Source organism: Malassezia globosa, assembly GCF_000181695.2.
Source record: "Malassezia globosa CBS 7966 chromosome Unknown mgl_sf_1.1, whole genome shotgun sequence".
Lineage (NCBI taxonomy): Eukaryota > Fungi > Basidiomycota > Malasseziomycetes > Malasseziales > Malasseziaceae > Malassezia > Malassezia globosa.
Window position 1 is genome coordinate 985,120 of NW_001849874.1, and position 26,274 is coordinate 1,011,393.

At 55.5% G+C, this 26,274-nt stretch overlaps 8 protein-coding genes across 8 annotated transcripts; 6 read left to right on the plus strand and 2 right to left on the minus strand.

Moving 5' to 3' along the window:
• Positions 1-14: 14 nt before the first annotated feature.
• On the minus strand, positions 15-2,666 carry MGL_0449 (uncharacterized protein; the record flags this gene model as incomplete). Its single annotated transcript, XM_001732622.1, has 1 exon — positions 15-2,666. The coding sequence occupies one exon, from the start codon at positions 2,664-2,666 to the stop codon at positions 15-17; it is 2,652 nt and encodes an 883-aa protein (XP_001732674.1).
• Positions 2,667-3,234: 568 nt separating this feature from the next.
• On the plus strand, positions 3,235-4,296 carry MGL_0450 (uncharacterized protein; the record flags this gene model as incomplete). Its single annotated transcript, XM_001732623.1, has 1 exon — positions 3,235-4,296. One exon carries the CDS (start codon positions 3,235-3,237, stop codon positions 4,294-4,296), a length of 1,062 nt encoding a protein of 353 aa, XP_001732675.1.
• A 583-nt stretch (positions 4,297-4,879) lies between these two features.
• On the plus strand, positions 4,880-8,849 carry MGL_0451 (uncharacterized protein; the record flags this gene model as incomplete). Its single annotated transcript, XM_001732624.1, has 2 exons — positions 4,880-6,061; positions 6,102-8,849. 2 exons carry the CDS (start codon positions 4,880-4,882, stop codon positions 8,847-8,849), a joined length of 3,930 nt encoding a protein of 1,309 aa, XP_001732676.1.
• A 3,430-nt stretch (positions 8,850-12,279) lies between these two features.
• On the plus strand, positions 12,280-14,868 carry MGL_0452 (uncharacterized protein; the record flags this gene model as incomplete). The annotated part of the gene is made up of 1 exon (XM_001732625.1): positions 12,280-14,868. The coding sequence occupies one exon, from the start codon at positions 12,280-12,282 to the stop codon at positions 14,866-14,868; it is 2,589 nt and encodes an 862-aa protein (XP_001732677.1).
• A 508-nt stretch (positions 14,869-15,376) lies between these two features.
• Positions 15,377-16,387, minus strand: MGL_0453 (uncharacterized protein; the record flags this gene model as incomplete). Its single annotated transcript, XM_001732626.1, has 1 exon — positions 15,377-16,387. One exon carries the CDS (start codon positions 16,385-16,387, stop codon positions 15,377-15,379), a length of 1,011 nt encoding a protein of 336 aa, XP_001732678.1.
• Positions 16,388-17,250: 863 nt separating this feature from the next.
• Positions 17,251-19,341, plus strand: MGL_0454 (uncharacterized protein; the record flags this gene model as incomplete). The annotated part of the gene is made up of 1 exon (XM_001732627.1): positions 17,251-19,341. One exon carries the CDS (start codon positions 17,251-17,253, stop codon positions 19,339-19,341), a length of 2,091 nt encoding a protein of 696 aa, XP_001732679.1.
• A 1,432-nt stretch (positions 19,342-20,773) lies between these two features.
• Positions 20,774-23,572, plus strand: MGL_0455 (uncharacterized protein; the record flags this gene model as incomplete). The annotated part of the gene is made up of 1 exon (XM_001732628.1): positions 20,774-23,572. The coding sequence occupies one exon, from the start codon at positions 20,774-20,776 to the stop codon at positions 23,570-23,572; it is 2,799 nt and encodes a 932-aa protein (XP_001732680.1).
• A 293-nt stretch (positions 23,573-23,865) lies between these two features.
• On the plus strand, positions 23,866-24,729 carry MGL_0456 (uncharacterized protein; the record flags this gene model as incomplete). The annotated part of the gene is made up of 1 exon (XM_001732629.1): positions 23,866-24,729. One exon carries the CDS (start codon positions 23,866-23,868, stop codon positions 24,727-24,729), a length of 864 nt encoding a protein of 287 aa, XP_001732681.1.
• Between the last annotated feature and the right edge of the window lie 1,545 nt (positions 24,730-26,274).

The following is a 26,274-nucleotide window of genomic DNA, read 5'->3' on the forward strand; positions in this document are numbered from 1 at the left end:
TATAGTCATATATCTCATTTATCATTTGTAGCCACCTTGACATGGAAAGATAGGGAACTTGGCTGCGCTTTGCTGTTCGATGCCGATTCTGGCTGTTCATGCGATAGTGACTGGCGCTTTGCTACACGCTTCATCAGATCGTCCTCATCATCATCATCGCCGCTCGCTTCCGCAGCTTTTCTTCGTCGAGCCAACGAAGGGAATGTTCGATCTTTCGCATCGTCAGATGCATCAACTGAAGAGGCGCCAACAGGCGGCGCTGTTTCATTTTCAGGCTCATCTGCAAAGTAGGACTCTTCATCTTTGTCTAGCTCTTCATGTCCACGGCAACTGTCTCTTTGCTCTTGCTCCGCATGCAGACGTGATTTCTTTTCTTTCGCTGAGGATGTAGTACTAGTCGATGACGACGGCGACGTGGGAGCTAGACATGCTACCTCGTTGCTTTTCAACAATCCGTGCCGCTCACAACACATGGAAAGAGCCGTCATACAAGAGCCCGTCGTCACATTCCTGCGCAGTTGGTGGATCAGATCGTGGTGATTTTGCCATACATGTTCGAGAATAGGACGCACATTCTCTTTGCGAATCTGTTCAAACATGCCAAGACAAGCCGACGACACGAGATTGTCCCGCGGGGCTTCTCGCTGAAGCAGAGCAAGCACATGCGCCAGAGCGTTGCTGTCGATCAGACTCTGATACATATCATGATCACCACTCGACACATACGAACGTATCACGCGTAGTGCTGCAAGACGCATGTGCTTATCGCGTGCATGAAGTAACGATCCCACATACCGGCACGCATTCGAGGTCAGGACGTAATGCCTACTTCGATATGCATGCTGCGTGATGGCAAAGCACAGCAAATCACACAGGTGCAAATATACGTTGACATCATGCGCGGAAAGCGGTAATAGCTCATCAAGAGCTAATGCAGAGAGAGGTGGCACACGTTGAAACGGCTCGAAAAGCTCCTGAATCGGTCCTCCATACAGCCAGCCTAAGAATGCGTCCAATTCGCCTTGGATAGGGCCTACTACACCATCTGCACTGACATCCATCATCACCCGCCACGCCTCTGTGATCTGGCCTCGAAGACCAGCATCGTCCGTCTCGAGAAACACTCGGATCAGTACGTGAAACAAGGACGATCCCTCCTTGTTTTCGGCTGACCACGATCCAAGTCTCTCTCGCACACACGCAGCATCATGCTCGATCATTGTCATCAAAATCTCTGTCGCTGCATTCCGCAGAACTGAATCTGATTGCGAAAAAGCATATGTCATCATGGTCAGTACGTCACCCTCAACAAGGCTTCGGATCAGTCCCACTCGACTTGGTAGCTGAAGCTGCCTCGACAGAGCACAAAGTTGCTGAATAAACAAGATCGCTTTTGCTCGTTGCACACGCGCATCATTGTTGGTTGTCGATCCTTGGAACACTTTTCGCATTTGATCCCACACATGTTCATTGCTGATGCAGTATGTAACAATTTCATTTTCAAAAAAGAACACAAGCGAATTAAGCATAGACAGCATTCCATCATCCATGAAGCTCGCGAGCATCACATCTTTCAGGTATATAAGTCGATATGTTTCGTTGATCTTCGTCACAACAGTAGGGTCTTCAAACTCGACAATTTGATGAAATTTCGTTTCATCTTGCAAGTATGAGCGATACGAGGCTTTCAAATGCGGCTGCTCAGGATTGTATTCCAGCATTCCTGCCACGGCCATGAATAAGTTCTCCTGTAATAGATATTCTGTCATGATGTTGTCATTGATCATGAATATAGTGCGCATAATCTCGAAAAACGTATGTAACTTCTTCAAGTCATGCCGCGCTTCTGCTTGTTCAAACAGTGGTACAAGCCGGCGCACGTACTCCTCCCGCAGTAGCCACTCGACCATTTTTTCCCGCATTGCTCCGCTATGCAAAGAATTCACACGAAGCTTTTCTTCGATCGAATCCAGATTCTCCAGCGTCGGTAAAGGTAGCTCAAATGGCGGTAGAGGTTCTTGCAACTCTTTCTCGAAATCAAAACCACGGCTCAGAGCAAAGTGGTGTTGGACTTCAGTAATGAAGTCCCATACTTCATTGCATCCCTCGAGTTCTTGGAACGAAAGAGCCATGTCGTACCCTTCCAGGTCCGTCCAGACGACAAGTGTATCATGCTGTCTTTGGTATACGTCATCTTTGATGACAGGCGCGTTGAGTATGTAGTCGTCCGTGTTGAGCGACTCGCTCACAACTAGAATGTACTCTTGAGGCGTCATTGACCCTAAGCCGGCTTGCGACGACGACCCTGACACGATGGCAGACGCATCTTCCACCTTTCCTAATGATTCACAGCATTCCTCTTTGCGCACAACAAGCAATGCCTCGTCTTTAGCTTCGTCATAGACACCAGCACAGTACCCAGTGCCGCGGTCGACCCAAGTTTGGTCTTCTAACACATACAGCTTCACTCGCCGTCCAGAACCGCATTGATGATACTGCCCACGTGAGGTCGTCGAAGAAAACAGCAATGGTGCTGCTGATCCGTTGTGAGCATCACCATCGGCTTGCGCATCGTCGTCATCACCACGGTCGTCCACGTCCTCTCGTGGCGCGGGTGGTAGATGCGGGACGCGTTGATGAGCATTTTGCTGGTCTCGTTTATACATCTCAGACTGCCCCTTCGCACTTACAGCGTGCCACAGTTTGGAAGGTAGCACGTCGTCCACGCGTCAAAGCGTGCGTGATTCTGCACTCAGATCTTGGCGTATGCACAAAACGCGACCCCGCAACTATCGACACTCTCCGCCGATACGTACGTAATGACCGATCGTCGTCCACCATCCACGTGAGGGGAGGGAGGACCCATCAGGTCACGTGCGAGTATCCGAGCGGACTCTGTGTAATGCGTGTCTCGGCTGCCAAGCCACTAGAGAGATAAGCGGTATCGTTACATCGGGTGGATTGTGGCAGCCTTATCAAACGTTGGGTGATAAGACCTGGGTAAATTTGTCATACATTTTCTTTCAAACCAATCATAATTTGTATACTTATCCAGCTGCACTCTGATGGGTCATGCCAGTGGCAGGTAGGTCTTTTTCGACGCATTAGTGGCACCGGGCGCGGCCGACAGACAGAAATGAATAAACGTAGCAACTTTTTGCCCTCCTTCAACTATCTATCCCATCCGTCCACCTTCTGGCCTTCACTCGCCCACCCACCTCCTACGGCATCAGCATGATCACAAAAAACAACTCGCTTCTTGCGCCATACCTGAAGCTTTCACAGGGTGGAAAAGTCGCCGCTGAATATGTTTGGCTCGACGCTTGCGGTGTGCCTCGGTCCAAGACTACGACTTGCAACGGCCCTATCAAGTCGCTTGCGGATCTTAAGGAATGGAACTTTGACGGCTCGTCCACTGGCCAGGCTCCGGGCGAGAACTCTGATATCTACCTACGCCCTGTTGCTTATTTCCCTGATCCATTCCGTGGTGGCGATAACGTCTTGGTCCTTGCCGAATGTTACAACAATGACGGCACTCCGAACAAGGCCAACTTCCGTCACAATGCTGTCAAGATCTTCGAGCATTGCAAGGATCAACATTGCTGGTTCGGTATTGAGCAGGAGTACTCGCTCATGGGTGCCGATGGTAGGCCGTTCGGCTGGCCTGTAGGCGGCTTCCCTGGTCCTCAGGGCCCTTACTACTGTGGTGTCGGATCGGGCCGTGTGGTTGGTCGTGACATCGTTGAAGCTCACTACCGTGCTTGTCTTTACGCTGGTATCAACCACTCTGGTATCAATGCGGAAGTGATGCCGTCGCAGTGGGAGTTCCAAGTTGGTCCATGCGAAGGCATTGAGATGGGTGACCATCTGACGATGGCTCGTTTCCTCTTGCACCGCATTGCGGAAGATTGGGGTGTGAGCGTTTCGATGCACCCGAAGGCTGTACCAGGTGAGTGGAATGGCGCTGGCTGTCACACAAACTTCTCGACGGAGGCTATGCGTAACGAAGGTGGTATCAAGGCGATTGAGGCCGCTATTGAGCGTCTCGGCAAGCGCCACCAAGAGCACATTGCTGTCTACGGTGAGGACAATGATATGCGTCTCACTGGTCGCCAAGAGACAGGTCATATTGGACAATTCTCCGCAGGTGTTGCGAACCGTGGTGCTTCGATCCGTATCCCGCGTCATGTCGCTGCGCAGGGTCATGGTTACCTGGAGGACCGTCGTCCCGCATCGAACATTGACCCATACCGTGTCACAGGCATCATCGCAGAGACAGTCTGCCTCAACCCGTAATGTTCATTCCAAAGCGCTCATGTGTCAGTCCCCGCTGCATTTACGATGTTTCGGGCGCTTAAGAGAAGCCAAGAGATTGTGGCTGATGCCTTAGGAAGGCTCTGCCAAAGAGATGAAGAAGGTGCATGTCAGAAACCAAATGCAAGAACTAGAAAAAAAAACGAAAACAACATCATGCATAAAGGGAATCCGAAAAAAAAAAGACGACACCGCGTGTATAGTTCGTGTAGTGTAGTATGATTGTCATCACTATCGGCGTGTTCAATGTTGGGGGGGTGGGGCTATAAGAGTACGCGGTTCTTGTTTGCGGCTCTTGTGAAGGACACAAGACATAATCATTCGAAAGCCCTCGCACTGTCACGTGGTGGAGGTTGGCAGAGGATTTGATCGTGGGCGTGAATGTGTGGGATTTTGCTAGATGAGAGTGTGACAGGCACGAGAGGCCTTACGGAACAATCTTGATCCAATTTAATACGCGTACATACCACTCGTTTGAATTTCCCTTGTTTGCTGCTGCTTTTCTACCATGGACATAGAGCCATCGGTATTGGGCCATGGCCCAATGAATCATAAGCCACCATCGATGACGCAGGACGTGCCTCCAGTGCCTGCGACGCCCATCACGCAGCTCGCGCAGAGCTTGCTGGGTATTGTCCTCGCCACCCTTCGCATAGTTCGATGGACGCTACATTTCACGTCCATCACACTACCCAGCACGCTTTACTGGGTCTTACATTACAGCATGACGGTGAAAGTGACATTTCCCGTGCTTGCTTTGTGGTGCATAGGCGTGACGACCACGGTGATCCTGTGGCTGCGATACCGCCACTGGAACAGGTACGAACATGTGCGAGAGGCGCCCATCCGAAAAATACACTCTGTCAATGTGCCGCCGGATGTCGCTCCTGATGCGCATGACGACGATGACCGCAACTCTTTTAATTCTTACCTAGACGAGTTTTTGGAGGCGATCCGTATCTTTGGTTTCCTTGAGCGCCCCGTATTCCATGAGCTTACGCGCTATCTCGAAACACGTCGTCTATTAGCTGGCGATGAGATTCATCTCAATTCTGAAACGAATTTCTACATTGTTATTGAGGGCCATGTCCAAGTATTTGCATACGTGACGCCACAGCACAGCAATGCAGACGTCACGCCTGAGTATCAGCTTGTGAATGATGTGAAAAGTGGCGGCACACTCAGCTCTCTGTTTACTATTTTGCGCCTGTTTACGGAGCATGTAGAGCTGGGCTTTACGTATGAGGATGCGGACATCCCTCCGCTTAGTTCATCGGATGTGGGGGGGCAGCATACACGATCGATGTCAATGTCCGATTCCGTTGATTCGAATGACCCGCTAAGGGAGCCCAGCCGTATGATGCCTCTTGTATCGCACTTACCGCAAGGTTCAATGTCCAGCTCGGCAGGCAGCGACGCGCGCGCTTTCCTTAATACTTGCGCGCGTGCTTGCGCGCAGACTGACACAACACTCGCTGTGATCCCTGCCGAGGCATTCCAACGCCTCACGGCCAAGTACCCAAGTGCCGCGTCACACATTGTCCAGGTTATTCTTACTCGTCTTGCGCGCGTCACGTTCCTCACAGCGCATCAGTACCTTGGACTCACATACGATGTCATGCAAACGGAGCGTGCGATCAATGAGTGTGCGCGTGTCTACCTTCCCGACAAGTGTTATGAGCCTGCAGCGCTCGAGCAACTTTGGCGCCGCTTCTATCCATCCACACAGCCTATCGTATCCACCGACGTGCGTGCGGAAGCTTCTTCTGTACGAACGCGCAACTCAGTCTCGCATTTCGAGTGGCCACCACAACCGATGCACCATGCTGTCGAGCCTGGAGATCTACACAGCATGGTCAGGCGTTCTCGACGAGCCGTTTCTTCCCGAGATGCCCATTCGGAATGCGCACGCGTCGGATGATACTCTAACGACGTATGTGCCACGCGGTGCTCTGGACATCCGTGACGAGGTCATGCATTGCATTGTTCAGAGTGTGGGACTCACTGAGGCCATTATACCCGACCTTCCAAGCCATCTGGCGAGCCCATACCTCACGTCGCATCGTGGACCATTTGCGAACGCATTTACGAATCTGTCGCGCCTCGACGTATCGACGTCCATGACGTCCACTGCCACATCGGCCTCTGACGACATGCACCCGACATCGATGACGTCGCTGCCTGCGGAGGAAAGCGGCGTGGAGCTCCGTCTCTTTCGCGCTGGCAGCGTGCTTGCACATGCCGGACAGACAGATGCAGGCCTGTTCTACGTCATTGACGGTGTGCTGGACATGCGGCAGGTGAGCACGTCTGAATCAAATGCGCGCAGCCTGTTTACCGTTGAGCGGGGCGGGATCGCCGGCTACCTATCGAGCCTGCTTGGTGTGCCGAGTTTTGTCGATATTGTCGCCAAGACAGACACATATGTAGGCCTGCTGCCGGTGCGCGCGCTGAACCGGTGGGTCGAAGAGGCGGGCCAACGCGCTCTTTACGCTATCGAACGTCTTTTGAGTCTGCTGCCGCCTCTGATCTTACATATTGATGCAGCTCTGGACTGGGTGCACGTCGAAGCTGGACAGGTCCTCTTCCGAGAGGGCGACGTCGGTGACAGTTTGTACATGGTTATTAGTGGTCGCTTGCGTGCACTGCAGGATCAGCCTGATGGCACGCGCGAGGTCGTCGGCGAATATGGCCAAGGCGATAGCCTAGGTGAAGTCGAAGTCATCACCAAGGGACCACGCTCCGTTACGCTGCACTCGATTCGTGACTCGGAACTCGCGCGCATGCCGACGACCCTGTTCAATGCTATTGCGCTGTGGCATCCACCGGTGACGCTGCAGATTTCCCGCATCATTGCACGCCGCATGCGCATGGAAATGGACACACGCGAGACGGCGCGCCGCATGGCACTTCCTCCGCATCTGGCTGCGACCATTGGCCGCGGTCAGAGCACACACAACTTCAAGACCGTCGCCGTGCTACCGGCGTCCACGGCGATCCCCATTACCGCGTTCACGCAGCAGCTGCAGTCAGCCTGTGCAGCTGCTCTGGCAGAGCCTGTGGTCGTCTTGCGACAGAGCAGTGTGATTCGCGAGCTTGGCCGGCACGCGTTCTCGCGCATGGGCAAGCTAAAACTTGCTGGCTGGCTCTCTGACCAAGAGCAGCATTATCGACTGGTACTCTTCATGGTCGATACGCCCGCATCGTCGTCATGGGCCGCCACCGCTGTGCGGCGCGCCGACTGCATCCTGCTGGTGGGACTCGGCGACGATCCGCACGTCGGCGAGCTCGAGCGGCTTCTTCTGAGTATCAAGACAACGGCACGCAAGGAGTTGGTGCTGCTGCATCCGGAGCGCAGTGTGTCGCCAGGGACGACGCGTGAGTGGCTTAAGCCGCGTCCATGGGTCAGTGCGCATCACCACGTAGAAATGCACGGCATCAAGACGCCCCGGACGCATGCGATGCCAGGGCCGACGCCCGTCCAAGCTCTGCGCACACTGACACAGCAGCTCAAGACACGCATTGTACGTGCATCACATTCGCCGCCGCCTCGCGCACGCCCACCTCACTTGTCGGACATGGCGCGACTCGCGCGCCGCTTGTGTGGCTATTCGATTGGGCTCGTTTTGGGTGGCGGCGGAGCTCGTGGATGTGCACACATCGGTGTGCTACGAGCGCTCGAGGAGCTGGGCATACCTATTGATCTGGTCGGCGGCACGTCAATCGGCTCGTTTGTCGGCGGTTTGTACGCACGCGATGGTGCATCCGTCTCGAGTCATGGACGTGCGAAACGATTTGCTGGGCGAATGGCATCGCTGTGGCGCTTCGTGACGGATCTGACGTACCCACTCGTATCGTACACGACGGGGCACGAATTCAACCGCGGCATCTTTAAATGCTTCTCCGACACGCATATTGAAGACATGTGGCTCCCGTACTTTTGCAATACGACGAACATTACATGGAGTCGGATGGAGGTGCACGTCAGTGGGTACGCATGGCGGTATATTCGAGCGAGCATGACGCTCGCAGGCCTCGTGCCGCCGATGATCGACGATGGCGACATGCTCGTCGATGGCGGATACACCGACAATTTGCCCGTGTCCATCATGCTCGCTATGGGCGCGCGCACAGTCATTGCCGTCGATGTGAGTAGTCTCGACGATACGACCTCGCAGAGCTACGGTGACACTCTGTCTGGCTGGTGGGTGCTGCTGAATCGCCTGAATCCATGGAGTAACATGCGCAAGATCCCCAGTATCCCTGACATTCAGACTCGTCTTACCTACACGACGTCTGTCAAAATGCTCGAGTCGGCCAAGGCGAATGAAGCATGCTTGTATCTGCGCATGCCTGTCGAGCAGTACGGCACTCTCGAGTTTGGTCGCTACAATGAGATCCTAGCTGCCGGCTACGATGTTGCCATCAAAGCCCTGGCCAGCTGGCAGGCTCACGGTCGTCTACCTACCCATGCCCAGATTATGCCAGCCAAGTCGGCCGTGCGTGGTTTGCGTGCGCGTCGCAATAGCATGTGAGGACCTACGGCTCATTTTTCATGTCTCGTTCTCCCTCCCCCCTCCCAAAAAAAAAAAATTCCCTTTCTCCTGTCTCTGTCTACGTCCGCGGTATGGCTCGTACGAAAGTCCCTATGAATCCATGTGCCACTTACCTGGCTCATACCAAATACCCCAGCTAGTTTCAATTTCAATCATGATTGGTTGCACAGCAGATTCAGTCCTTGCAATCTGGCGCGTCTCTTTTTCTACAGCCTTTCGACATGAACACAAAATGACCAAACTATCTAGCTATGGTGTGCTTTTCCAAATAGATCGAGGTTTCTCGTTGTGCCAATCTTCCGGATGTCTTGTTTCTGCATACTGTCAAGCATCCAGCATCATACAAACGTGGCTTTAGGTCACTTTGTGCCTCATGACAAGCTTGCAAATCCTATAGCATGGATGATGTTGAACTTTCACCCACAGAAGGTCATCAACCGGGTAGAAATCATGTTTTCTTCGCTCGAGACGTAAGCGGCACGAAAATCCACTCGTTTTCTCCATCCTTCAAATTGGGTCGTATTTGTGATTGCCCAAAGTGAAAATATAGCTCAACATGGAACTCCCACAGCATGAATATGGCGGACAAAATACTGCTCAGCGCGACGTAGTTGTCTGCATTTCCGTTATCAACAAACACATACAACCCACCCAATCAACATGGTAATTTTGCTGCCGTTCAATGTCGGAAGAACGGCAAAGATGGTGTTATTGGGCATCATATCGGTGCTTGATAGCATCTGAAAAGCTCAATGTACGGATGTGTTGTCTGTCCGGTAGAAGCAACTAGACAACAAGAGTCACCCATATACCTGGACGAACAAATAAAGCACTTTTTCTTTGGACTAACTCGTTCTATGGAAGCCTATTGCAATACGCCTTCAAGCTTTTCACAAAGCTTTGACTGCCGACGTGCTAGTAAGACTTTGGCTACATTTACCATACATGGCGTGTGTGCAGGCAGAGAGATTATGGAAGATGGCATGCATATATATGTATGCATTTTTTTTTGGTGGCGGTGGGAGGGCGACGGCGTATCAGATCATCAGGGATCATAAACCATGATACTGGTGTCTGCGAAACAAGCTCAGTGCGAACCTTCCAAATGAAGTTCGGACTCTGAGCGCCTGTGTATACAAAAGCGACATCATTTGCTACCGTTCTAACACTGTAAGTGTGCTTGAACTTGTTGATACAACGAACAAGCCTTCTCTATACATGTTATCAGGATCATGTGGTTTGCGTTTAGACGCAACGCGGGTGAAAGTACAGCTATGGCAATGGCGGCTAACTCCCAACTAGGTGTATAATACTAAGGGTGCACCAGTCATTGCTATCATGAACAGATCTTCCATCACACCGCGCTCATCCTATCTTGGCAGGCACTACAACGTTCGAAGCTGTGTTGTTGCTCTGAACTAAAGTATTGTGGAATTGCTCTTGCGCTGTGCTTTGAGCGTCCAACGTGGCAGGCATGGTTCGGTGATTTCTGTCATAAGCCATGTATCTGCACAATGATTTGTACTGGAGGAATCTGATATGAAGCTATGAACTCAAAATCTGTCTGTGCGTCCGCGTAAATTGTGGTTCAAGACCTTGTGATGTGACTTTGAAGATCGCACCCATCAAACCATTCTCACATCATGCGAAGACCAACTGACATGTCCTGTGACCCTTACACCGTGGATCTCAAATGCATGGCATGTAAAAATAGCAATAGCTGCATTCAACTTGCCCGGAGGCAGTGTGGCACGGGTAAACACAGCTCGCCCAATTTTGGAATGTGTCTCTCCCCGCTCTCAAGTTGCCGAGTTTCTCGGCCCATTCATGCACCATGTGAGTATCAGTGGCAGATCCAATATATCATACACGTACGCGCATTTGAGCGGTACATGGAGAACGAATTCAGTGACGTTGAGCTTGCATACGACGTGGCTCGTCACGCATCTTATGGTGTCCATTTTGCGTGAGGGAAAGTGAAATCCAACGACCCCATGTTTCCACTCTACTCTTCACGGGTGCAAGAGGCAGAAGCTAACTTACCCAAGGACATCTTTGGATGCATCAACATCTCACACTACGAGGCGGCACAATTCCTATGACTGACCAGCGTGTGCTTGAACGTGTGCATGGTTTCTGTGGCTATATCCAATGCATGGAATGCGAGAGACATCGACCGAGAGGCACTGCCTCTTTCCAAAAAGTAAAAAAAAAAAAAACACCTTGTTGTCCGGTGTTTGCTCGCATGTGAGCCAGCGCTGCTTCGATTCAGTAATTCTGCCGATGGCATTTGAGCTCGACAAGGCGATATGCTGAGGCTCGGGTCATGTGGCACATGCTCCTCCTTCTGCCGAAGACGGGTGAATTCCATGGTGTCCTTTGTTGTCAAGTTTGCACGGTGTTCTGGTGAGCGGACGAGCAGGTCTACATTGGAACTTATCGAACAGTGTGAGTCGCATCGCATTTTAGCACCAGCATTGGGGAGGCGGAGGGCGGCAACTGAACAAGGTTGAGACTCATTACACTGTGTGATTCTGTTGCAGAGTAAACGTGTTCCATGATGCTGGATCTTGCGCTCATCTTGCCATTCACTAGAATGGCCATCCCTAATTTCGGGTTCAACCGAAAGCGAAGGGTCCCATCCTTGCACTATGGCTCGCTCAAGTAGGCAATGCAACTAGCATATGGTTTTTTCTGCTTTGATTTCGAGTCCAAGAGCTTTATGACATGATCAGAAGATTTAGTATCAACAGTCATGTTCTATGTCATCCTTTTGAAAACCGGTGCCGACATGGTGAAATGTCGAGACAACGCGATCATAGCGCTGACGAGTCGGGGCATTTTCTTGGCCACTAGCAACAAATGTTGCTGGGAACGGGGGCTTTCGACGTCAAATTCGACCAAGTCTGTCCAGCGCATGCGTGGCATGGGAAGGGGGTAGCCGTACGACAGAGCGCACTGGCCTATGCCTACGAACATATTCTTTACCACAGCTTGTCATACGAAAGAGCGTGAATGTCTCTCAGATGCAACTATGCTGATGTCCTGACCACATAAAAATCCCACTATGTTTTTAGTTGAATTGACAACCCAACAACGTCCATACACATTGCAAGGCAGATACACGATGTGATCTATCCTAATGCTAATGCAGGGCCTGAGAAAAAGCTCTGGTATAGACGTGCGAGCGACGCGGACTTGGACTGCGACACCAACACATGGGCGCGAGTGCGAATACTTACATAATCGTCCGAGATGGCGTGTGGACTGTGCTGCAGTGTATGTATGAAGTGTCAAGCTGTGATCGATCGACCGATCCGGTTCGGTCGTCAGGGCAAGAGCGTCACAGCGTCGCGAGAGTGAACACGTCGCGCGGCTTGTTGCACGCTGAGCTTGTGCGCAAGATCTCATGCTCAATTTTACGCCCTTATCAGGCCCGTATGCGCCTGCGTCTGACATAAGGGGCGACAATGCCGGCGGCGGCGGCGGCGGCAGCTCTGAGCGATCCAAGGCGCTCTCCTACTTGTTGGAAATTGACCAATGTCGCATTTTGCTGGATTGCGGCGCACCTGAGGACCTGACATTTGTGGATGATACGCAGCTGAAGCAGGAAGGGTCCCATGTATGGCGTGGAACACTCCCCGACATTCTGGAGCGTATAGGTCCGACGATCGATGTTGTGCTTCTCACACATGCAGAAATGTCGCATCTAGGGCTATATGCGTACGCATACGCCAACTATGGCCTTCAGTGCCCAGTGTATGCGACGTTGCCTGTACAGACCATGGGGCGCCTGCAAATGCTTGAGATCGTTCGCTCGTGGCGCGCCGAAGTCGATGCGAATCTGACGTCGTCTAAGAGCGAAGCAAATTCGGGATTGAAGCGCTATATCCCCACGGAGGCGCAGGTAGATGATGCTTTTGATGCAATACGGCCTCTCCGATACCTGGAACCGACGCCTTTGGATGGCAAATGCGCTGGTCTCGTGCTGACGGCGTACAATGCCGGGCACTCCCTCGGCGGCACGGTGTGGAAACTGCGCTCGCCCACTGTCGGCACCATCGTAATGGCGCTCGATTGGAATCATCACCGTGAGCGCCACCTGGATGGAACGGCGCTCTTGTCGGTCGGTGCTGCTGCGCCGCTTGCGCATGCCATAGGACGGCCTGATGTTCTTATCACTGACATTGAGCGTGGTCTCTTCACCAATGCGCGGCGGAAAGATCGCGACGCCGCATTACTGAGCCAAATACATCGCACACTTACAAGCGGGCATTCCGTGCTGATTCCCGTCGACAGTGCGGCACGTCTGCTCGAGATTCTCGTGCTGCTCGACCAGCATTGGGCATTTTCATACCAACACCAGCGTTTCCCGCTATGTCTCGTATCACACACTGGGCAGGAGGTCGTCGAGCGTGCACGCACATTCATGGAATGGATGTCGCGCGAATGGGCGATTCAGCTGCTGGATGCGCCTGAGGCGTCGTCGCGTCGCAAGACAACTTCCAGCAGCTCGTCGTCATCGGCGGCGACGGCCAAGTCACCACTGGACTTTTCGGGCCTTCGATTCTACTCGTCTGTGGAAGCGTTGCATCAAGCACTTACGCCATCGCAGGTGAAGGTTGTGCTGGCTACGCCCCCAGCGCTTTCGCATGGCTTGTCTCGGCAGCTGCTCCCCGAGTTCCTGTGTGATCCAGATGCGCTGTTGATCCTCACATCGCGTGGCACGCCATCGAGTCTCGTGCGCAATCTATGGGACCGCTGGAATGCGAAGCAGGCTGATCGCGATGCATGGCGTCAGGGCCACGTCGGTGTGCCGGTCAGTGTGGGAGGTCAGCTAAGCTACGAGCTCCGACGACGGGTGCCACTTGCTGGCGATGAGCTCCGGACGTATGTGGAACGGCAAAAAGCGCGCGAAGCTGCAGCCGATGCGCCACGCGCACGCATCCAGCAGCCACAGCGCGAGGCAGACGATGTGGATGATGACGATGCGTCGTCGTCGGACTCGAGCTCTGACGACGAGTTCGATGGCCAGCCGAGTCGCTTGCCTTCCACACGCACCATCGCACCAGAGCGTGCACAGATGCAGCTCAATGCAGCAGCGCCAGAGCCCGTTGGCATGTCATTTGATATATTCCTACGTGGCCAAGTCAGCCGCGATGCTGTGCACTATCGCATGTTCCCGCACATCGAGCGGAAACGCAAGGTCGATGGGTATGGCGAGTCGATCGATACATCGCGATGGCTCGCACGTCGCAGGCGCTTGGAGGCTGAGCAGGAGGAGCAACTGAACCCTGAGCGTCTTAAGCCGCAGAAGAAGCGCACTCGCCCTGTCGATGTGCCGTGCAAGTACACGTCCGATACGCTCAATGCCGCTGTGCGGTGCCATGTCTTGTATGTCGACTTGCAGGGGCTCAATGACGGCCGTGCGCTCACGACCCTCGTGCCGCAGCTGCAGCCGCGCCGTCTTATCATGGTGAATGGCGACGAGGCAACGACGCTCGCTGTGCGTGCGAAGCTCAGCCGCACACATGACCTGTACACGCCCGACCTAGGGCAGACGGTCTCGGTGGGTGGTCTATCGAACTCGTACAGCGTGCGCCTCGGCGATGCGCTCATGGGCAGCCTGCGCTGGCATCCTATGCAAGACTACAATATCGTGCACTTGCACGTGTCGCCGGACTTTGCGAGCGACTCGGATACCCCGACGCTTGTGCCTGTGAATGATGCTGCCACCGTCCACACGGCTCAGGCCCCCTCAACGCTGTACATCGGTGATTTGCGTCTCCCTGCGCTCAAGGCGTACCTGGCCCGTCAGCACCGCATCCGCGCCGACTTTGCTGGTGAAGGCGTGCTCGTGTGTGGCGATCGTGACGAGCGCAATGTCACTGTGACGAAGCAGGGAACTGGCCGCATCGTTGTCGAGGGCAGTCTATCTACGAACCTTGCGCGTGTGCGGCAGTCGATCTACCAGCTTGTTGCCCAGGTGCACCGGTAGTCCGTGCGATGCATGGCATGTACGTGCATCGTGCTGACGCGGCCGCCCTCTCTACACCACCCCCCTACCACTCTTACCTATGGTGGCCATGTCCATAGGCATGCACATCACGTGTAAATAGCGTCGCCATCAGCGTCACCGCCCGTGTCGGTGTGCCAGGCCATGTGTAGCCGTAGGTAGTTCGTGTGGGATGGATGGATGATACATGCGGTGAACGATTTCGTCACAACAGGCGTGGGAACGAGGACCGAAAGTAGTAGAGCGGTCGTGTCCCTGACCACTAGCCCGGTTTCGAGCTTTCTTGCTATGTCAACCTGCATCTCAAAGCCCCCATTGACCAAAGCATCGGCTTCACCACAGGCTATTGATCAAGTCATGGTGGTGGTGGTGGTGGTGGTGGACCACCTTGCTCTATTCCTACGTACGCCACACACTTCTTGCACTCTCATTCCATGCCGATTCCATGCCGTTATGGACACATCATCTCTGTCATTCTTTATGCAGCATATCAGGGACCTACTTCCACCACATCTGGTAGCTGTGCAGCCAAGTCACGCGTGCCTGCTGGGAATGGAAGGTCCATCAGACCACGCGGCAAGTACTGGGCAGGTCCTTTTGCAGGATCCAATAGCTCGCCCTTGGGCGTTACGCCTTTTCGGTACATAAAATAGGCATTTTTGACCATACTTTTGAGTGCATCTTGCACGAATACCACACCCCCATCAGGACCTGGCACTTGGCCCTTCACAAAGATCAGCTCATTCTTCACATCAATGCGCAGCACGCGCACATTTTGCACCGTCCGGTAGTGACCGCCCATGCGGCCTGGCATGCGCTTTCCTGGCCACACACGACCTGGGTCTTGATTGTTTCCGACGGAGCCGGGCGTGCGGTGCGCGAGCGAGGCACCGTGGGATGCATTTCCCCCTGCAAAGTTGTGTCGCTTCATGACACCCGCGAAGCCTTTCCCCCGTGTGATGGCACGCACATCCACATCCTGCCCAGGGACAAAATGCGCGGCTGATAGCTGTGTTCCGATTGGGAGCATCGCATCTGGCGTCACGCGGAACTCCTTGATCACACGCTTCGGACCCAGTCCCGCACGCGAGAGATGCCCCCGCACCGGTGCAGATACTGCGCTTTCACGTGCATCCGATGCCGCTACTTGCAAGGCCATGTATGGCGCCTCGTCCTGCGATGGCGCGTCTCGCTGTACATGCATGGAGACCTGGTTCGAGTCCACGTACAGCACTGTCGCTGGCACTCGCGTTCCATCAGGCATGAACATGGTCGTCATACCCTTTTTCCGTGTGATCAATCCGACGCGCAAAGACATCGGCGTCCATCCCGGCATGCTTGGTGCATCCTTGGTGGCAGCAGCGGCCGGCTGTGCCTCTGTCTCGCGGCTCTGATGCAATGCAGGTGTCGTCGTAAGCCAACGTGTGAGTGGCGCGGCAGGCGACCATGTCCGACAGGTACGCCGCACGATCGCGCTCATCGCCGTCGATATAGGCAGCATCCCAGATTTTCGTACGCAGCGGGAACAGCAATAGTGGGCGCTGGCCGCTTCAAATGGGACAACGTGCAACTACAGCAGCAATTTTTTGCTGCGCGCTCACTTTGACGATAACGAGTCAATGTCGCACAGCTATTCACACACCTTTCTCATTCACTCACCCTCACTCACTCATTTTCTCACTCTCTCTCCCTTCGCCACGCATGCCACGTGCACCGAGCCGGTGATGCTCACGTGATCACGATCGGTGTGGACGTACGTGAGAAGCAGTGAGGGAAGGCATGTGGTGAAGGACTGTCGACACGGCTTCCGTAAGCCGGTCGCGCACGATCCGAACTCACTGAGCCAAATTGGGCTGCGTTGGCCCGTTCTATTCGAACCTGACACATGCATCTGTGATCGACGTGCGCACCTGCATCGGGCGCGTGGGCGACCTAGGGACGTACGGAAATAATATTGTTAGGTGCCTCCTCTTCCTACGGGACCGATTGGATGGTGCAACAACAGTGTGCAACCTACAATTTTTTTTTTTTTTCCTGGAAAGGGCGGATAAGGTGTGGCGCCTTTCTGCAAACCACAAACCGTATCTAAAAATGGAAGCTTGATTGGACATAAACCATACGATTTTGAACCTGTTTCTTATCTCACATGCCTGGGCGATGATGCCCCATTGACCGATGGGACCCCCCTCCCCCGCACACTGACTCGTCCTCGTCAGTGCTGACGTCAGTTGCGATTGACATTTGCAACAACACTGTGTACCTCATGTACAAGGCATGCTGCACATCATTGACGCATCATCGACGAATGAAAATGTCGCACCTGCTTCCCACCTGTCATCGTCTGACCCTCGTCACGCAGTCACTATGAGTGTCGTCGATGATCGCGTTAACGCTCCAGCTCCCGTCTCTGCTGCTACGCTCATCAACAACTCTGTTAACGTGCCCAAAGCAACAGACACGGCCATGTCCTCAAGTCATACAGCAGCCGCAGCTCTGGGCATAGAATTCCTTCCACCGACTGAGCTCCGCCACCTGTACGCGAGACATTTGTCGCATGAGGTGCCTGCCAACACTGTGTTTCCCTTCTTGTATTGCGGCAGGTCTGGCACCCCGCAACAGCACGTGTTTCTTCACGGATCAACAGATCTCCCGCCTGTACCGACGCATCGTGGTCTCACGATCGTGCGTGCAGAATCCCATGACACCATGCCCGATCACTCCGTCCTGCTATCATCCCTGCGTCTACAGGATCTGGTCGATGTGCATGCGCCGCATGGGCCAAGGTTTCTCGTGCCAAGCAAGGTCGGAGACAGTACGGGGATTCGTCATTTTGCCGCTCAGTCTATCCACTACGCGATGATCTCTGATATCGTTGTGTACGGTCCAGATGGCATGTGTGACACGGTGTTCGACACAGCACGCGTTCTGCGCGATGCTCAACTCGAGTTCTTTCGGGAGCGACGGACAACGAATCCCCATGCGTCCAAGTTCCGCACCTACATTTTGCCGGATCCATTCACTACGCTGGAAATCGAGTGCCCGAATCTTGTTGCAATTTCGAGCCGAGGCGAGCGCCGGCGCCTCATCGATCTATTTGAGCGGGAAAACGACGAACTACACTTCTTGACGGCACCGACAGCTATCAGTAAGAATGTTTGGGTCAGCACGTCAGACCACGTCCATCCAGATACCCCTTCCATGTCGCCTGCACACCGGCCATTCACCATCAATATTGAGGTGTATCCGCATGCAGTGCCGCCGGCGGCATCGTTCCTGCAATCCGTCACACAAAGCCTTCGACAGTTTGACGCGTCGCAAGGGCATGGCAGCCCATCGAGGCGCGTCCCTCGCGCTCAACTGGAATGCCCGAATGCTGTGCAGCAGACAAAGGCGTTGCCTGAACTTGCCCTACGCATCCTTGAACTGTGCGCATGGCTCCATCGACAAGTGCATCCAGACAAATGTACCGCTCCCCAGATACCCCGACACGCGTTGATGCACTGCGACGATGGATACACGGAAGTGTCTGTGCTTGCGCTGGCCTATCTCATGTACCAGCACGGCCTGACTCTGTCCGATGCATACTTGTACATGCATCTGCATCTTGAGCGGCCCTTTTTCGTGACGCCATCTGATTTCCAACTGCTGTTGCTCATCGAACAGCGGGTGCCATGGATGCGCCGCCAAAGCTTGTCGTCCAAAGTGGCCACATCTCCAACGGCGCTGAAGTCGTGCTCATCGGCGTTCTCGTCTAGCCCTGCAAGCACGATGTGGATCCAATCCACCCACTTTGATGGCAGTCTTCCGTCGCGGATTTTGCCGTTCCTTTACCTCGGCACTGTTTTCCATGCCATGAATGCACGCTTGCTCGAGCAGTTGGGCATCACTCACGTGGTTTCGGTCGGTGAGAGTGCGATGCAAGTCAAAGGCCCCTACACACTTCAGACCGCCTACTACACTGGCGAGGTCGATGTCTTGGAGATTGAGCATGTGCCAGACGATGGTCTTCATGGCCTTGGTGAGCATCTCATCACAGCCATTCAGTACATCGAGCGTGCACGGCAACAGGGTGGACGCGTGCTAGTGCACTGTCGCTTTGGTGTGAGCCGCAGTGCGACCGTGGTTCTTGCCTACGTAATGGCACATATGGATTGGTGCTTCGTCGATGCGTTTGTATTCGTACGAAGCCGGCGCCTGCGTATTCTGATCCAGCCCCATGCTCTGTTCGTCTGGGAGCTTTGCAACTGGGAAACCTATCTTGCACGGCAGAAACGCACAGGTCATATGTCGAGTCCCATCGACATAGGATGCGGTCGCCACGCGTATGTCCTACTTCCCAAGTTTCGACATGCTCTAGGTGATTTCCCTGTGACATGGTCCTATTTATGCCATCATATCGCTGCACTGCATCATGCGTACGTACAACGAGGCGCGGCGCTCTCAGCAGAGTCATAGCCTTCCATCACGAACGACTTTCCTCGTACATACAACATGCCACCGAAGCAAGATCGTCCCCGTCGTCCGCCCTCGCTTAGCCTTTTTTTTTTGTCATCCGTAGCTTCCCAGGGGTTCTTCGTTCTGCTGCTTGTTGCTATCCTGCTTTCGTCCTCCACCTGACTCACTCACTCACTCACTCTCTCCACACCCATGCGTGCCGCCCGCGCGCTTTTGCGTCCTGAGCAACATGCCTACCATGCGTGATGGCTGCATCTCGGCCGAACATTCCACGCGAGCGCGCGCGCGCGCGCGCCTCTCCTGCAGTGTTCTTACCTGCATCTCTCACGCATTAGCCTTGCCAACTTTCCTGTGTTACTTGCGTGAGGAAGTGAGATCGCGAGAGCGAGCGAGTGGGTGAGGAAGTGAGTGAGTGAGTGAGCGAGAGTGTGAGTGCGTGTGTGTGCGTTGTGACAATCAACGTGCTCTACTGTCTCATAGTCGCGCCCATCCAGCACTTGACAGTACGTTGCAGCTGTCGATGTCGGGTGGCACACACCGCCCGCCACTGTCATCTGCAGCCAAAATCATGCACGTTCGATCCAAACCTACTGGCAGCTACGCAGAGGACCGCCCCCGAGACCATACCCTACTTATGCCTTTTAGAAAAAAATCAGATGCATCCAAGCGTTCTGTCCAAACTCAGGACTCTGTGTTGGAGGAGCGCCGGCGTGCGGAGGCTTCGTCTGCCTCGGAGCATGTCGACCACCCGCAATGTGAGTCTTGCCAGAGAAAGAGATCCGTGTGATCCGGTCCCATACCCGTTCGATACCCGCTGACCCCCCTGCGGCTCGATCCGTGTCGCTTGGTGTGGCGGACGAGACCTGGAAAGCGTCTACGCCATCTGAACCCATATTCCAGCGCCGACGAGAAGCGCGGCCTACGCGCATGGATGCCGCACCGCACCAGTTCCGTCTTGTTGGCGAAGATTTGTCGTCATCGAGTCCCGAGCCCTTCCCTTCGCTGGGATCAGATCATCAACGCGACTGCCAGCACAGTGTGTTGGCGAGGCCCGATGCTGACGATGCCTCCTCCCTTACTTCACTGACCGATACGGACTCTGACATCAATGAGGAGGAGACTGTGCGTATTCGCGACGTGCACAGGATACGTGAAGATCAAGATCGCCATCATGCTTTCATGGCGCCCCGTGTTGTGCCGTCTGACCGCCGCTCGCGGCCCAAAGATGCACCACGCACGCCCAAAGAGTCGTCGACACCCCGGCACCGTGGCACACGTCCCACACGAGAGCCCTCGTCCAGTGCACGCACTGTGAAAGTGGCTGGTATGAGCGCCGGCACGGAGCCCGGTCTTGTGCCGACAGAATCACCGACGGCGTCCGCGGCGAAAATTCCACCCTCCTCGAGCTCGCATCGCTGGCGCCTCGCCTGTCATGGCGCCGTCTTCATCTTCATCGTACGCACCCCTAACTCCCAGTCCTGGCACACGTTGGGTCCCCGTGACCCCACCCGCCGCAGATCCATCCCTGTCGCGAACGCCGATGCTCGCGAGCCGCGGAAAGACATCCGCCACACTCTTGCCACAGCCTGCTTCCCTGTCGCATCTAGCTCCTACGGCGACTTCCGTTGCGGACCAGTCTCGCAGCGTCTCGTCATCTACGATGGCATCTACCGGAGCCACTCCCGTATTGAGTTCGCGTCCCAGTCCCGCTCAGCCTCGGAGCCCCAACTCGACTCTGACCCCAATGGAAGCGCATATGCTCGCCCTTAGCCAGGCGCCACCGAGTGCGAGTGCCTCCACACCCCAAAAATCTGCACAGCCCAAGTCCAAACGGGCTCTGCCAAGTACACTTCGATCTGTCGATGAGCCGGCACCTGTAGCACCACAGCGGTCGTCCTTGTCGGTCACGCCTCCGTCGCCATCGGACAAGTCCAGCACGCATGACACGTTCGAGGACGCAGCATCCGTCGTGAGTGTGACGCAGCCTGCGGACCCGCGCGTTCGGCCCTTCGAACGTGAGCGTGAGCGTGTGGCAACGACGGAACAAGCGCATCGTGAAGCCCTGGTCGAAGAAGAGCGCCGGCAGCGCGAAGACATGGAACGGGAGCGTCGCGCTATGGCCGAGCGCGAAGCGTTGCGTCGTGAGATTCGCGAGCAGCAGCAAGAAATCGAAGAGCGCAAGAGGCGGCTCATGGAAGAGCGGCGCGTCAGAGATGCAGCCGCGTCCCGACAAGTGGAAGAACAGCGCCGCTCTGAATCCGATGCCCTCCACAGAGTGCGGCAAAGGGAAGAAGAGGCAGTCTTGGAACGAGCACGTATCAACGCTAAGGCCAGCCTTGAACTCGAGCGCCGCACACTTCAAGAGTCGCAAAAGGCTGCGCAGATGCACCAGGAGATGTGCGAGTTGAAGCGACAACGAGAGGCCCAGCGTCTTGAGGCTGAGCGCGAACGCATCGAGCACCACTTGCGTCTCGAAATGGAACGCGTAAAGCTTGAAGAAGCCCGGAAGGCCGAGATTCTAGCTGCCGAAATGGAGCGCGAGACCCGCGCTCGCGACGAAATGTTTGCTCTTGAGCGCCGACGTGCATTGGAGGAGCGCGAGCGAATCGAGGCAGAGCGGCGTGCGAAGCAGGAGGCAGAACTCCAGCGGATTCAGCGCGAGAAAGAACTTGCCGAGCTTGCTCGTCTTGAAGAGGCTCGGCATGAGCGTGCTATGCGTGAGCAGCAAGAGCGTCAGCAACGCATCGAACGCGAAAAGAAAGCGCTGGTCGAGCGCGAAGCACGCGAGCAGTTTGAGCGCGAAGAACTTGCACGCATGCGGCGCGAAGAACAGCAGCGCATCCAGAAAGACAGAGAAGAACGTGAACTCCAACTCAGGCTCCATCTCGAGCAGCAAAAGCAACAGCATGCACGTCAGTCTGCCCACGATGATGAGTGGGCCGCGAAAGACCCTAGCAGGCAAAGGCAGCCGGGCTCCTCCGCCAACTCGGCCACTTTTGTCGCCACGGCAGCTGCCTCAGCCGCGTCAGCCGTCCTGCAGAACACAGATGGTCGCACAATGGATGAAAGCAACTCGAGTACAAAAGGAACTGCCCCGACAGCTACAACAACAGCGAGGTCGTCATCGCAGAATGCCTCTTTCCGGCGCTCAAGGTCTGTGCCTGCCCTGACTGTCGCTAACATGGACCAGCGCGACACAGAAGATGATAGCGCTGCGCACGACTTTCAGGATGCTGAGATGTCCATTCAATCCGTATCTTTGTCGCCGTCGCTCTCATCGTCCATGTCGTCCATGTCTTCGTCGTCGCCGGCCTCGTCCTCCTCATCGTCGGCAGCCCCATCTTTGTCCATGTCGGACTCGATTATGCAGGCGCGCATGGAGCTGCACCACTCAGGTCAGACTCAGCGTCGTGACTCTGAGCGTGCGCAGCTCGAAGAGCGCGCTCTCAAACGCGCAAAGCGCGAGGCTGAAGACGAAGACCGCATCACTCGCAGCTTCTCTAGGCAGCGAGAAGAGGCGCACGACGACGATACGTCGTCGGTCGCCGAGACGGAGCGGTCGACAGTGTCACGTGCATCGGACGCGTCTCAACTTAGTCTAGCGATTAACAGGCTGCAGATCGTGTCAAGACAGCAACCGCCAGCGATCAAAGGCATCCTGTCGCGCATGTCTGCGTCTGCGTCGTCGACACTTGCATTGCCACCATCATTGCCGTCGTCCTCCGCTCGCTCATCCGCACTCAAGCGAACGAGCTCCCATTCGAACGTCAGGACCAGCATGTTGTCGACGCCTGGCGCAGAAGCCGCCGCGGGGGCTGACTCTGCGCCGCCAAAGCCCACTTTGCGCTTCGCTCTTCCCGAGATGCCTCCGGCCGCGCATCTCGGGTCGTATCCTGAGCTGGCGTGGCTCGCGTACATTTGCGACCATCACATGCCGCGACGTGTCGTTCCATCGCCGCCGATCCGCAGCTCGCTTGGCACTTGGATCCGCCACTCAGTCGCTTCCGTCGCTAGCTTGGACACGAGTCTCATGCACGAGGAATGGGCCGTGCGTCCCGTCGGCCCTTACCGCGATGGTGGCGTGCGCTTCTTGCCTGGCTTCACGGTGCATGGTCTTGCGTTTGGTACAGCGCCCAAGACTCCGTCTCCTTGCGAGGCCACTGTGGAAGTCTGTGCACGGTTGTGCGGCGGGCTCACTGCAGGAGCCTTGACTTGCACGACGTCCGCGTGATGTATGATGTGAACCGCTCGATCCATGCCGTCATGGATCGGCCCGACGTACGTGAAGAGCTCCTGTGCAGGTTTCTTGCGCCCGCCGGCTACACCCCGTGGCCGGACGTATGCGATCCGCTCGCTCTCTCGATCACCGACTGTGAGGCATTCCATCTGTACCTGTTTGCCGAGTCGGAGCTGCCTGTCGCGAGCCATGTGTACCTGACCGGTGCACATCGGCTTGACAAGCGCATTCCGCGCCTGTCACGGGCGGTTGCGCGCGCGTACAGCAAGGTCCTCGCGCGCATCCGCATGCAGCCGGACGGCGTGCCTGACGTGCCGGCCTCCTGGACCGTCGAGGGCCCTGGTGGCCACCACCAAGTGACCATGTCCAGCCCATACGTGCCCGGTTATGTGTCGACATTCCGTGCATGGGCACCGCAGCCGACTGATGAGAATGCTGACATGTATGGCTCAGAAATCCAGCGCCTCGAGCGCGAACTGTTCATCGCCGGCATCTGGCGCTTCCTCCAGCGCGGCGATGTCGTTGTGAATGCAGCGAACGCCAACTGCTACCTATTCAACGGCGAGGTGTTTACATCGCTCAGCACGCGCCACGACCCGATCGGTCACCTGCCGCCGTTCATCAACATGTTCCTGTTCCCTATCACGTACTATGACTGGATTGTGCCTTCGACCTACATGCCTGTCATGTACCTTGATATTCTGCCATGGCGCCAGCAACTTGTGTCGTCGCTTCAGCTCGTGCGAGACAATATCGACACCATCGGCTCAAATGGCCAAGTGTACCGCATCGCCAAGTGGGTATACCGTGCCAGAATGACCATCGACGTGCCGCAAGAGAGCACCGCCTCCGGCTTTGCCGAGAGTCCGTACGATGCCCACTTCAGCTGGAATGGCACTGTCGTCTTCGAAGTCGAAGGCACGTCCGAGCACGTCTACGACTTCCTTCAGCGCTGCACATCGCCGAATGAATCGCCCGACCTGTCCCATACCTTCCTTGACTCGGTGCTGAACCGCACGAATCACTCCATCCAGGTGCCCACGCTCCCTGAGCCCCAAAACGGCCTTGCTATGCTGCCGACATATCCGTGGCGTCTGCTGCGGCACCGAAGTCATCCCGGTTCCTACTTGTTTTCTCCGGTACAGTCATGAGCCACGTTGTTCCATACCCTGTCCATACATGATCCAATTGTCTTTTATGTTCATCTTTGCTTGACTCTTGGCCCTGTGTCGCTTGCGCCACTGCGATCCGTCGTGGTGTCTCTGCGTCCGACGACCGACACCCCAAGTTCCCGTGCTCATTCCAGCCCCAGCCATATGCCTCCGTCCCTACCTGCAGCACACAGTGCTCGCTCCCACACGACAAGCGGCCGCCGCGGCTGAAAACACCCTTCGCTCCTGCCATTTGGGCATGTTGGTTTGCGCCCCAAGCCTCGATTCCGCCGGCATCGCTGCACACAAATGTTGTATGCCAGTTACAGGCCGGCCGTGCATAGCCTTGCCGCGTCGCACTGTGTCCAAGTCCGCATTGCCCGTGTCGGTTCGAGCCGTACGTGTAGAGCTGGGTTGCTTCGCCCGTGTGCACGGCCACGACCGAATGATGCATGCCCAAAGCGAGCGAATAGGTGCGTGCTGGTGCACACTTCCACGACACTGCACTACTGGCGTCAGCTTCAGGGTCTGCTGACGGCACTGCTGATTCGCTTGGCTGGTCTCGTCTTGACCACACTTCCACCATGACTGGCTCATACCACACGCCTAGTGGCCGCCGCTCCGTCCCCGATGGCGGCCGCTCGCGCAGCTGTCCATGGCGTGCATGACCCCAGCCTACTATTGCCTCTGCATAGGTACTGTCCGCCCCCGCCGCTCCCGATGCATGCTGTAGAGCTACGGCCGCCATCACATGCCGCACACCGCCCTCCATCGCCAGCACACGCCAGCGCGTGCCCAACTCGATCGGGATCTTCGTTTTAGTGAGGTCAAGTCGCACCTGGTGTATGATGCCGGGTATGGCCGTGCGTCCACAGCCCCATTGCCCGTGGGAGTTGGATGTGCCAAGGGCGTAAATTTCGTCGCCATTCTCGCTGGTCCGTACGACCACGTACGTACAATCCCACGTAGCTGCAATGTCCATGATCGCCGCATCTGCTGCTAGAAAGCTGCAGCGCCGGAAGCATGGATCGCGTTGTTGATCATACGCGTGTCCACTGAGCCACAAAGTCCGCTTTTCCTGCTGGTGCGCGTCCCCCTGTCGTGGAGTCTCACTCAGCAATGCGGCCGTCCACCTCGCGCTGCTGGCGATGCGGACGACTCGCGACCCTGTCGGTGGAAATGTCTCTTCTTCCTCGCCCTTACACACACAACGTACAGGCGTATCTACGTCGTCGTAATGTCCGATTCCCAGCTGGCCATCACTATTCGATCCTGTGGCCCATAATTGTTGTGCCATGTGGAAAGCCCCCCCTTCTCTCCACGCAAGCATCAACATAGATGCGGGTGGAGGATGAAGGACGTGAGAGGCTGGGTGAAGGGGAAAAGCGGTGGGCGGCACTGTGTAGAGGTCGTCCCATCCCACCCTCAAGTTCGCCCACGGACCAACCAAGCGACCCGACGTGTTCGAGACGCCGCCAGCCACTGGGCCGCCACTGGGCCGCCACCACAAGTGTACGGCCCGTCCATGTCCCTACGCCCTGCTGC